This window comes from Alligator mississippiensis, chromosome 6, assembly GCF_030867095.1.
Source record: "Alligator mississippiensis isolate rAllMis1 chromosome 6, rAllMis1, whole genome shotgun sequence".
In the NCBI taxonomy this organism is placed as follows: domain Eukaryota; kingdom Metazoa; phylum Chordata; order Crocodylia; family Alligatoridae; genus Alligator; species Alligator mississippiensis.
In genome coordinates this window covers 19,066,858-19,078,921 of record NC_081829.1, presented here as the reverse complement: position 1 = coordinate 19,078,921, position 12,064 = coordinate 19,066,858, and the positions used below count along the sequence as shown (strand labels likewise).

Here is a 12,064-nt window from a genome sequence, read left to right as displayed (position 1 = left end):
AACAGCCAAGGGACCAGAAGGGCAGTATATGTAACCATGTCTCAGCACTACCTTTGATAGAACATTTTGGGGATCCACATAATGAGGGGAAATGCTATTTGTATTAAAAAGAGCACGAAGCATCACCTGAGATAGGCATCTCATCATGGTGGCTGCTGCACCCACCTACAGTAAAAGGGCACCAGCTCCAAAGAGTCTTCCAACCAACTAGATAAGACAAAGGACAGAAATAAGAAAGGTGAAGGTTTAGAGATGTCAAAATCCATTGCAATAACATTCACCTTACTCCTCATATTGTTTCTGCAGGGGTCTGGGAGGGCCCAAGTCTTGATAAGAGTTAAGTGACTTGGCACCAATTTCGTATCTCCACTTATCTCACCTGCCAAGCCCAATCCTGCAGTGTTGCAGACAAGGCCTAATGGATCAGGTACTTCACAAAACACAGCCACAGGGGGACAGACTCCCAGTGAGTGGGGCCTCACAGGGAGAGATCATGAATGGGTCTCCAGGCTGCCCCTCACTCCTCCAGCTTCTATTTTCTGCCCCATCCTGAGGGTGGGCAGCCTGGCACAGCACAGCCATATCACACAGCAAGAACCTGTGGCTGGGGAGCTGAGCATGGGGGCTGGGTTAGGGTTGCAGCACCCAGACACTTACAAGTCAGACAGCCCTGTTCTGAAGCATAAAAGGATTGCCCTGCCCAAAGCAACCTTGCTTACTTTAGCAAAAAAAAGGGGCCAGATGCTCAAGCCGGTCTTTATGGTGTCACTGATTTGAATGTGGTAATATTGAGAGAGTAGGAGGATCCTCCACCAGCTGAGGACTGTGCCCAAGAACTCACACTCAGCTATTACTACAGCTCTGGATGTTCACTTCAAGAGCAAAATCCCTACGACCATGCTCCATTCCAAAAACTGTCACAGACACTCAGCCACCCAGGGCAGATGCCTCCTTTAACACAAGGGAGTGCTCAGGGGAAGGACCATTCACTTTTCTATAGCTCCAAGCAGTTTGTAACTGAGAAAACCCTGAGTTCACACTGGGGCCAAGTCCATGTGTCAGTGCAAAACATCTGGAGCAGAGGGCTGTTTGCATTGCTGGTGTTCTGTACCAGAATCAGCACCCACATGGAATCAGTATCTATCCTTTGGCCCTGAAGATGGGAAGATACCCCAAGGTAAGCACAGCAGCTTATCCCAGGGTAAGTTGCAGCTGCCACAAATAGGATTTCTCTGTATCAGGGGCCAGGTGAGCTAATCCAAGCCAGGGCAGCCTGGCCTGAGAATGAAAACACGGGTTTCACAAAAAGCAGCTTTATTTCACCATTCATTAGTATCTCAGTGCATCAAACCGCAGCAATAGAAACATCAGAAGATGGCAGCAACGAGGCACTTTGTGCTGACATGAGAGAGAGGAGGTGGGGGAGGGGGCAGGGAGACCCCCTTTCCAAGTCTCAAGGCAGATCACGCTGATTCAGCAGGAGCAGCTTTGCACCCAGACAGCATCACAATGTGCATCCTGACCTGAGGAGGCAGGAGGCCCTCTGAGTCCAAATGGCAGGCAGGAAGGGAGATTTCCCTCTGCTGGGGAGGGCCTGCCTAGGGAGTTATACTACTTGAGCTGAGAACTCACACAGTGCTGAAGGACAAACTGCAAGTAGGGGAGGACATCTCATAATGAGTCACCTGCAGGGAGATGGTGGGTGGGAGGAGGCTCCTAGACACAAATGTCAGCATGAAATGGGCAGATGCGTGCCCTGGAATCCAATGTGTCCTCCACACACCAGCTCCAAATGCTTCACTGTCCTCTGAGTACCCTCAAAGCAGCCTGGTCATGGGCTCTGGAGCAGATGGAACCATTCCCTGAAGCAGGTGCCCACTCTCTGCTGTGCCAACAGGCCTTGCAATACTATGTAGGAACATCTCCAGGACTTCGTGGAAACAGACCTGCAGTGCTCCACCCACCCTCCCTTCACCCTTGGCTTGGAACAGAGGGTCCGAGAATGAGGGACAAGTTGCTCAGATCAGGCTACGGGATTGACACCGGCCATGGTGTCCAAATCCCCAAATCAGGTTTGAAATCCCAGTCAAGTGGCTTTCAGACCATGGCTACTGACAAGCCAGTAGTGCTACCTGGCACGTGGTGCCATGTGCCAACACAGTTTAGTTTCGGGGTCAAATGCATCATGCCACAACACTCTGGAAGGGAGTATGTGCATCAAACATGTAGCTGCCCACTCTCAGGGATATAGTCATCCCAAGATGAGGGGAGAGCCATGAATAACCCTGGACATGAGGCATAAGGGCTTGGGTTGCCCCAGCCATGGAAACAAGAACCACGTTTTGTACAGGGAGAGAGACAGGAAGAGAAAGCAAAGGCAGAGCCAACCCAGAATGGCCTGGCATCATCTCCTGTTGAACCGTCTCATAGTGGTGAAGGACCACGGAAAGAGAAAGCTTTTGGGACCGGAGAGCACTGGGGGGGGGGGGGGGGTGTTGAATCTGAGGAGTGGTAGCACAGGCAGCATGAGAGATGAGACAGAATACAGGCCCTGGGTCTTCAGCTCAGGAAGCAAGGGTGTGGTTGTGCGTGTCACTTCCCTACCACCAAAGGGATGTCTATACTCAGAGCAGGAGGAGGGGAGAATCCTTAGCCTTTGCAGATACCAGTCCCATATGGCAGTCTCTTATTGAAAAGCACCTGCAGCAATAGATTCTGCCTTATGAAGAGTCTCATCTCTGTACTAGGGGTGAGGAGAGAAGCAGGAGGCTCAGAGCTGCTCGAAGAGGTTCTCAGTGTAACCTTGGTGACTTGAAATCAAGACACAGACCAGGAAGAGCACCAAGATAAGCAGATGTTGGGGCGCGGGGGAAGGAGAGAGAGAGAGAAAGAGACCAGCTATACAGGCCTATCATGGCCCTGGTACTGTCACAGACAAGCTCCTCACGAACTGCAGCTTGAGGGTGAGTCCACAACCCTGTACACAGATCAGCAGGACAGGTGGGAGATTCCACCTAGTGTGGCCTCCATGATGACAGCCCATCATAGCCCCTGGGCTGGGTTTTACACATTCAGCTTGCTGGCGATGGTCATGAGAACCTTCAGGATGGGCATAAAGCCGGACACCTCACTGAAGCTGCTGCTGCTCACCACCTGGGTGTGGATTGCAAGGCCCTGCTGGTAGTTTCGTGCCTCCACACAGCAAGCGATATCATGAAGCCCCATCAGGATGTGTGGGGACAGCTAGAGGGGAGGAAACAGACACACTGTCAGCAGGCTCAGACTAACACTAGCTCCCTCCACTCCTGGTTTGTGGTCCCTCCCTGACCCACAGTAACCAAAGCATCTGACAAGCACCTCCAGTTGGAGAAAGGCTTTGCTCTGTGGTGGAACCTGAAGGTTCTTCCCCAGCCTCTTCAGACACTGGGGAACTTCATACACATGGCAGCAGCAAGGAGAGCTAAGTTAACTCTCCCTGCTGAGTTAATGGAAAAAAATCTAGGTCCTGTCCAATGAGATGGGCAAAACCAGTGACGCTGGCCTGTTAACTGAGGAGTTAATGCTACAGATCTCCAACACACTAGACCAAGTTCAGCCCCAAACCATCCTGGGGACCACCATTCACTCTTACCATCACAATGAACAGAAAATTCTATAAAGGCATGTGGGGGCAGCTGCTTACTTCCCACCACATCCACAGCCTCACCAACCTCATCCTTGGGACCTCTGGTTTAATATATTGTAGGGGAAAGAGACCATAGAAAACTAAATTCACCCCATGTAGTAGTGACCGTCTTGCCCCACCAACAGATCCCAACTCACAGGTCACATGTACCAGACTGCACACCAGTGGGTATGGTGTTGGAGGAAGGGGACAAATGAATTTGGTTTCAGAGATGGGATGAAAGAGTTAAGGGTCATGGCTCTTAAGAGGGTCATCACCTCCCAGCTCTTCAGTGGGCACAGCTCTCTGCAGTGGACAATGCTAGCACAAGCACATTTGGTGTGGGCAAGGGCCTGGACCCTGCTCAGCATCAGGGCTCGGGGCTTGACTGCTTACCGCCTGCTCCCGGAGTTTCTCATACAAGCACTCCAACCGCTGCACTGCATCTTCCAGCTTCCTTTTGGTTTTCTGAAGCAAAGAAATAGTCGTCATTGGCTTTGGCGGGGTTCAAAGCCACACTAGATTCAAGGTACCATATCTCACCCCAATGCTAGGGGGAAAACTCTACAAGTACTAATTAACCTGGTTTAAGTACCATCTGTCCATGCCCACTGTGGGGGAGCTGTTTGCTAAAGACAAACAAGTCATTTCCTGCTTCTCTGCTGCCTTGTGGTAAAATACTGTATTAGCCACCTACTGCTACCTTGGGAGAGCTGCACGCCTATTCCTGATCCTAGAATAGTTGACATCTGAGATTTACATTGTTTTTTTATACCAGGAACAGCGTCTACCCAGATGCCATCTCAGCCTTACTATTCCAAGCACTACCCTTTTCGGGCTTCCTGAGTAGAGGCTCTAGCCCCACCCTGTTCCAACCCCTTCTCTCACTCTGGAAAGCTGTCAGGGAAACAAAACAGCCTCCGGTGATGGCCTAGGTCAGGGTGGGCACAATCTGGCCCATGGGCCAAATCCAGCCCACCAGGCTATTCTATCTGGCCCACAGGGCCCCCCAAAATTAGTAAATTAATATTTATTTGTTCCTGGCTGCCTGTTAAAAATGACAGGACCCAGGGCAGTAGGACCCAGGGGGAGCCAACAGGAACAAGGAGCCCAGCCCCACCCCACCCCCAGTCATTTCCCTGCCTTCCTGCCCTGACACTGCTCCAGCACCACATGTACCGGGGCTGTATCACAGGACTGGGGAGAACAGGCCATGCTGGTACCCTGGGGCCAGAAGCAGGATGGGGGTGTGTGTAGGCAGGGGCAAAGTATATGTTCTCATAGGGTGAGTCCTACATGCACACCCCACCCATACACATGCACCATACCCCACCTTGCACTGCCATACATGCAGATCCCCATACTTCCTCACACACTCCAGCCACCCTCCCCCAACACAGCCCCCCACAAACTCCATACCCATCCACACCCCACATATCCACATGCACACCCACATGCTCCCTTGCCCCCCCACCCCACATACCCACACACTCATAGCTCCCCACAAACCTATATTCACCCCCAACAATATACAAGAGCAAGACTTCATTTTAAGCTATTGTGCAATCTTCTTTATGTACACTACACAAACACATGTAAATCAGGACAAAAACATGTAATTCAGGACAAAAACAATTTTGAAATCAAATTAATGAATGCTGTAGATGTTTTCTTTTAGAATATAAATTTGATACTTTTCTGGTTCCGAGAAGGCAAAGCCCCTTGCTGAAAGGAGTACTTCTGGGGGCAAGGGGAGGGACTTCTGGTGGCAAAGGTCAGGGGTTAGGAGGCAGGACTTCTGGTCACAAGATGGCAACCAGGGGGTGGGGCACCTGTTAACAGGCAGGGCTACTCATGCAGCCCTTGACAGCTAGTCCAAACTCAGTAAGCGGCCCTCTGCCCGAAATAATTGCCCGCCCCAGCCTAGGTGGTGGGGATATCTGCTCTGCAGAAGCTTTCCCCTGTCAGGCCTGCTGACAGTGCTAGGCTTTTTCCTTTTCTTCAAGACAGACAGCAAGGGGCAGGGCCAAGTGCCCTTCAGAATGACAATGGGATGCAGGAGAGACGACTTAAGAGAATGAATCTCTAAAGCATAAGGCTGACAGTCATGCTGAAACTTTCAATAGAAGAGAGCCAGATACTAATCTACAGGGACAGAGAAGACAATGGCAGAGCTGGAAAGAGATCCCACACCACCCCAACCCTTTCATTACCTACAGCACCTGCTGGGGGGCGGGGGAAGAGAAGAGGCTGTAAACTCAACTCACCGGGTCTGTGGCAACTGCAGAGCAGCGCTGTACCAGTCCTTCAAAGGTGGTTTTCAGCCCTTGGTGTTCTGGGGGCACCTCTTTTCTCTCGATCCTTTCCACAGGCATCTGGTGAAACTGGAAGCAAGAAGCAGTGGGAGTGCACAAGCTGAGGACAGACAAGTCCTCCACCCAGCTGGGGGAAGTGAAAAACAAGGGGTGCACTGGTTCCTCTGGCAATGTGTGGGAACAACCTGAAAGCATTAGTAGCCCATCACCTCTGAGCTTTTTTTGGATTCAAAGCCCCAGTAAGGCTGTTGGCCTCTGGGGTAACTTGATTCTGGTCAGGGTCACTGCCTCCTACCCACTCAGCAGTCTGCCATGAGGCTGCCATATTCTACCCGAGCTCTAGAGAGAGCTTTAAGAGAGGAGAGGCAGCTACGGGCTCGGATATCCCCAAAGGATAAGGATCTCCAAACCCCAGTGTGGAGTCTGGTAGGGGAGGAATGCCCTGGGTTACCTGCATGCTGCCTTCTTTGGGTGCTCCTGGGGGTGCCTGGCCTGACTCCTGGGATCTGGGGTTCTGGGGCAGGAGCACTCGTGGCTCGGCAGGGAGGTTCATTACCGGAGCTGTGATGGGAGCTGGTGGAGTGAACTTCTCTGGCAACTAACAGTGAATAGAAAAATACAGGGAGAGAAAATTCAATGCTGTAAAAACCCCATGCCTAGAGGCCCAGGAGCTGGTTGCAATTTCCTCCTGCCAAACTCATCAACGTCCTTTTCCAGCATTCATTTTAACTGGAGAGCTTCCAGAATGATCCCCAAGTTGGGCTGTACAACACCTCTCATTTACTTCCACCCAGTGGATCAGAGTGCAAGGTAGTCCTGGCACGTCCCAGTGCCCACACCCAGCACCCAAGGCCACGGGACAAATCCTCTTGGACTTGCCAAAATTGCTCAATCAAACAGCTGTGCTGCACCAGAAAGTGCCGCTCCTCAGAAAGCCGCCTCGGGTCTGCGGTGGCACGAGTCATGAATGCAGAGATTAGCAGCAGGAAAGTGCCCGACAGAACAAGTGTCGTGGGACTTTTCCTGACAAGGGGGGTGGGTGGGGGAGAGAAGAGCCTCCTGAAAACACTTCATTCTGCCTCTGCTAAGCCTGAGTCTCCAAACAGATTTTCTCCAACTAGGCTGGATCAAAAGGAGATAGTTTTAACGAGAAACTAATCCAGCAGTAGTGAGAACAGCCTGGAGCAGGTTCCCAGCAACCCTGCCAGGAGTCTACTCCAAGCTAAAAGGGAAAGGAGGAGGGGGAAGAGACAGGGGGGTGGGTGGAGGGAGCTCTTTACTACATCTGCCAGTAGGAGGCAACAATGGAAATAGTGGAGGCATGTTTGCTGCAGCAGACCTCACCTGGCTGGTCCTTTTGGAGGAGCCATAGCAAAGAATCACGTAGGAGGACTAACTGGCTGAAGAAAAAAAACCTCAAAGCTACTCCAGTTGCAGCTTTGTCCAGCAGAAGGGAGACTATGGGGGTTTGCTAGGGTACTGACTGTGGGGAGACCACAACAGCAGTATCCTGGTTAAGAATCACCACTCTAGCAGATACCTTGACTAAGCCGTTACCTTTTTCTTCTGAAGGCCTCCTCTTAGTGAAGAAGGATCATTCCAAGATTCCTGAGCTGGAGACAAAGAATAAGACACAGGCATGAAATTCATAAAAGAAGTCCAATGTGGTGGTTCTCAACCGCTTTCATTATACAGACCATTCAGGAAGCTGGAAAGTCCCCAGTGCTGAACCACCTTCCCCTCCCAACTTCCACTGCTTGTTTCTCAGCATTTCATGGAAAGGCTTCTTGACTAGCTTTCATTCCATGGGTCATGGTCTGAGAACCCACCTCCCCAAGGTGTATTCTCTTCCTTCTGGAATTACACTATCTGGCACTAGAAGCACATGCACGAGCTGTGGGTTGCCTCTATTTAAGGGATACTAGGTTTGATGCTACTGGTGCAAGCAAAGCACTTCTGCAATTGTCTGAAGCGTCCCAAGTTCTGCACTGGGTGATGAATTCTATGGCTGAACCCAAGCCACATATTGTGTAGGGCTTCCAAGAACTCGGGGGCTCAGGCTTCCCACAATTAGAGAAAGGAGTGTTCTGCTTTCTGAGCCAAAGCTACATGGCTCCAGGAGACAGGGGTTCTCCCCATCCCTGAAAGGAGTGCCTCACACAGGCAGTCCATAGCACTGAGGAATACAGAAAGCTGGGTGGGAGGCAGATACCAGGGAATGAAACTTTTCTCCTACTGATAACAGGTTCCCAATCACCCCTTGGGTAAAAGGTTTCCTGGATTACAACCAGAAGGTAGTTTTCACTTACTCTATAATTTTTTGGAGGCTAAGGCTGTTCTTGGACACAATCACACAGTGCCTGACTGGAGCCCCCTGGCACTATTATAACATAGGTGACAGTAGCACCACCCCTAAACTTAGCCCTGCCAGATGGAAAAGATAGTGCAAGTGCAGCATCATTTTACACTGTGATAGTCTAAGGCCTGCTGGAGTCTTAAAAGAACTGAGGACTGAGTGACTGAACCTGAACTGTCATAGGCTAGTATTTATTCACACAAGCCATGGGAGAAGGACACAAAGGTGATTATTATTTTAATGATTTTTATTATTATACCAGCTAAATACTTCTGCAGCCTTCTCTCCCATGTGTCTGCAATGATCACTCTCTGAAGGGCTTAATTAAGTTAGTAATTATGCATAGCCCTCAAGAGGCTGTGTCCTAGAACTGTGCTATTTCAGTAGTCTAGCAGGCTCTGGCATTGCTCCAGGGGTTTAGGCCCATGTAACTCAGTCCCCACCTGAATACCCCTCCATCTGGCAACTGTGCATGTGTGGAGGAGGGGGAGGATGATGACAGGATGACACCCTGGTTGCCTTAGTCTTGCTCTAGCTGTTCTGGAAAAACTAAAAGTGCCCAGGATGCGGACCCTCTAATTTGTGAGGCAGACACACTGATATGTACAAGGCCCCCCCCTGCCTACTGCTGAGCTGCTCTGACAGCAACTAAGATACCTCCAAGCGACTGGCTGGGTCTCTCAAGTACAAGCCACTGGGCAGGATACAGAATTGTTGGGGATCTCTCTCCCTGGCATGCCCGATGATTCCTTCTCACCTTAAAAAATACCTTAAAAATAAATCTATGAAAAAAGGAAGGCAGCAAGAAGGAATCTCAACCATAGAAATCAGGAAAAGACTCTTAAGAAAGCCTGGGTTGATCTGTACGTGTCCTATTCCCATTCATGTTAACAGGAGTTAACTGTCTGCCCAGGGAAGCAAGTATAATTCTGGACCTGATGCACGCCCCCTTCAGCCCAAATACCAGAGTTGCCAGGCAGAGGGAGCATCTCAAAGGAAACAGATCACAGACTCCCTGCTGGAATCAAGCTGTTTTTCACAGGAAGTCGCTGGAGCTCTCTGTGCTTTTGCCAAAGGGACAGAATAAAAAGCCTTTGCACACGCAGTACTGCCCCACACTACTCAGCCTTCATTCCACACAAATGTTGGGGTTCCTAGACAAGCCAAAACTCACACTGCTCAGCAGAGTTGTCAAGTATTGGGGGGGGGGGGTGGCTCCCCTCAGGAAGCGGGCTGTCCCCTGAAATGCATAAAACTTTCCATATGTCCATTATCTTAGGCACCCCCCGGCAAAAATAATAGTCAGCGTCTATGCTGTTGAGCTTCGGAGACTGGCAGAAGGGATTTAGTACAAGCAGAAGCCACTGTGTATTAAAGACCCTCAACAACACAGATCTTTTCCCTCCCATGAGTGAAGGTAGAAGAGCTGCATTCTGCCCCTTACGAACCTTCAAATATAGAGACCATCACAAAGCGGTAACTCTGGCACTGTCTGACTTCTCCACAGCAGACTGTCTGGGATCAAAATCCAGGCCCTGCTCTCAAAGTGGGTGGAGGAACTTACACCCCTCTGTGCCATTCCCCGTAATACCCATCCATTGGCTGGCAGTTGGGGAGCTTGCCAGCAACTAGAAGCTACAACCACAAGGGATTTCCAGTACCCATCCCCACCTCAGCGGCAACACTGATGTACCCCAGCCAAGACAAGAGTAGGCCTGCAAAAAGCCATAGGTCAGATGAAGGGAGAACAAGCTGGGAATATCAATCCACTAGGTTCGTTCCAGGGTTCCTGACCCAAAGAAGGATGCTGACATCAGCTTTGAAGGAGAAGCAGCTGCTTCCCAATCATACTGGCCAAACAGATACCAAGATGGTGAAATGAGATACAGCCAGAAAGTTCCAAACCCTCCAGGGCTCATCAGCAACTGCATTAGGATTGAAACCTCATAGTCGTCCCAAAGAACACGCTTAGTTTACCAGTCTCCAGGGGGGCAAGTATTTGCATTGCTATACCTCAGCTCCTGGAAAAGCACATTTACAAGTTCCTGGACGTGCAAGGAACACAACAAACAGCAACAAGCGCGTGCGTGCACACATATACACACACCACACACATATCTAGATATATCATGTCTCACTCAAAGCAGCACCAGTATAGCAGCTGCTCTTTGTACTACCTGCATGATCCGAGTAGGGATCTAGCCAGGGGAAGAAACCTGAAAATCAAGGCAGGTTGTAGTCAGTCACCATCACCAGCTTCTTTGACTTTACCAGTAACATCCCAATGGCACACATGGATGATTTCAGATGGCTCAGTCTAGCCTGACCTAGGCAGTCAAGGGTATGAGCCCAGCCTTCATATAGTTGCACGTGGCTATATTTGTCTGTTTCAGTCAACACTGAAAGTGATTCCTCTGTTTTCAGAGTAAATTTGGTTTAAGAAGTGCTGAACTATAGGTGTGTCCATCTTCTCTACAATATAGCAGTCAGCCATGATCTACCAGGACTACATTTGCAAAGGAATCTCCATAAGCTGGATCATTTTTGTAAGCTAAGGACTAACAAGCACTACCTGTGATGGCATACTGTGAAATGGGGATACTTGTCTGCCAGGGTTTTAGACCAAGGCCACCAACTCATCCTTGTAGGCCAAGAGGTGACAAATGACCTCACATCACTAGCAAGTTAGGCTGGATTCAGACCAATATTTCAGTCACGAAGGGCTCAGTTACTTCTGAATCATATCCACAGGGTCTGGGAAGTTCTGAAATAGATTTCTAGCTCAAGAGCCTGTTGGCAATGGGAAGCAAGAGCTGGAGCACAGTAGAAAGCCATTTTTAATCATGAACCCTCAGTGACAGGGGCCGTCTTCCTTAGGGAGACAAACCCATTACACTCCTAGCATTTCCAGAACATCAGGCCTCAGGTATGAATAAGCAGCATCTCAGGAACACTGGGCCTAAGGAAACCAGTTCATTAACCTAACATGGGCAGCACTGATTGAGGGATTCACGGGAACAGACCGACCCTCAGAAGACTCATTCTAATTAAGGACAGTACCCTCCATGTATGCACATCCTAGATAAGCGCATGATTTGCATAACAGAACAAATACAATACAGGTTCCATTTCACTGCCTGTTGCTCACACTGCAGCTAACTTCAGTCATCTGTACATTGCTGAACTGCATAAACTGTTACGTCCACATCATCCTTTACACCCAATGCCTCCTTTCTCTGCAACTGGACTCCAGTTACCTGAATGCTAAAGGGCCCCAGAAATGGTGAAGGGGAAGCAGCCAAAATAGGGATGTTATAGGCAGCCCTTGAGTGATTGTGCTGGAAAATACTCACCTGTGGGAGGTGGAGGGATGCTTGCAGCTGCAAGAGGCTTGGTGGATGGAGCCCCTGGGCCTCCTTGAGGATAACCCATCCCTGTAGGACAGTTGAAAGGGGTTGGAGAGAAAGCTGCAGGAGGGTGGCCTGGTGTGGGCAGAGGACAACTTGCAGGAAGCTGCACAGGATGCTGAGAAGGAACTGAGGCTGGGGTGAAGATGGCAGATCCAATGGGTGGGAGACCAGGGGATGCCATGGGCACAGACTGTCTTGAAATAGGAGGCTGACTGGGAAGAGCAGGTGGTCCAGCAAGCCTGGGCCCTGGCAAGCTAAACGGCTGAGGTTGAGACAGTGCTGAAACCAAGACAAAGAACATCAGCTGTAGACTGTGTGC

At 50.1% G+C, this 12,064-nt stretch overlaps 1 protein-coding gene across 2 annotated transcripts in view; it reads right to left on the bottom strand.

Moving 5' to 3' along the window:
* Positions 1–1,297: 1,297 nt before the first annotated feature.
* Positions 1,298–12,064, bottom strand: part of SEC31B (SEC31 homolog B, COPII coat complex component) — a 58,334-nt gene continuing 47,567 nt past the window's right edge. For both annotated transcript variants that reach the window (XM_014605094.3, XM_059729683.1), the window contains exons 21-26: positions 11,689–12,024; positions 7,537–7,592; positions 6,431–6,577; positions 5,932–6,048; positions 4,061–4,132; positions 1,298–3,243 (exon numbers count right to left, since the gene is read on the bottom strand). In XM_014605094.3, the coding sequence (XP_014460580.2) occupies positions 3,064–3,243; positions 4,061–4,132; positions 5,932–6,048; positions 6,431–6,577; positions 7,537–7,592; positions 11,689–12,024 (908 nt within the window). In that variant the 3' untranslated portion in view covers positions 1,298–3,063. The remainder of the gene's footprint in view (positions 3,244–4,060; positions 4,133–5,931; positions 6,049–6,430; positions 6,578–7,536; positions 7,593–11,688; positions 12,025–12,064) is intronic.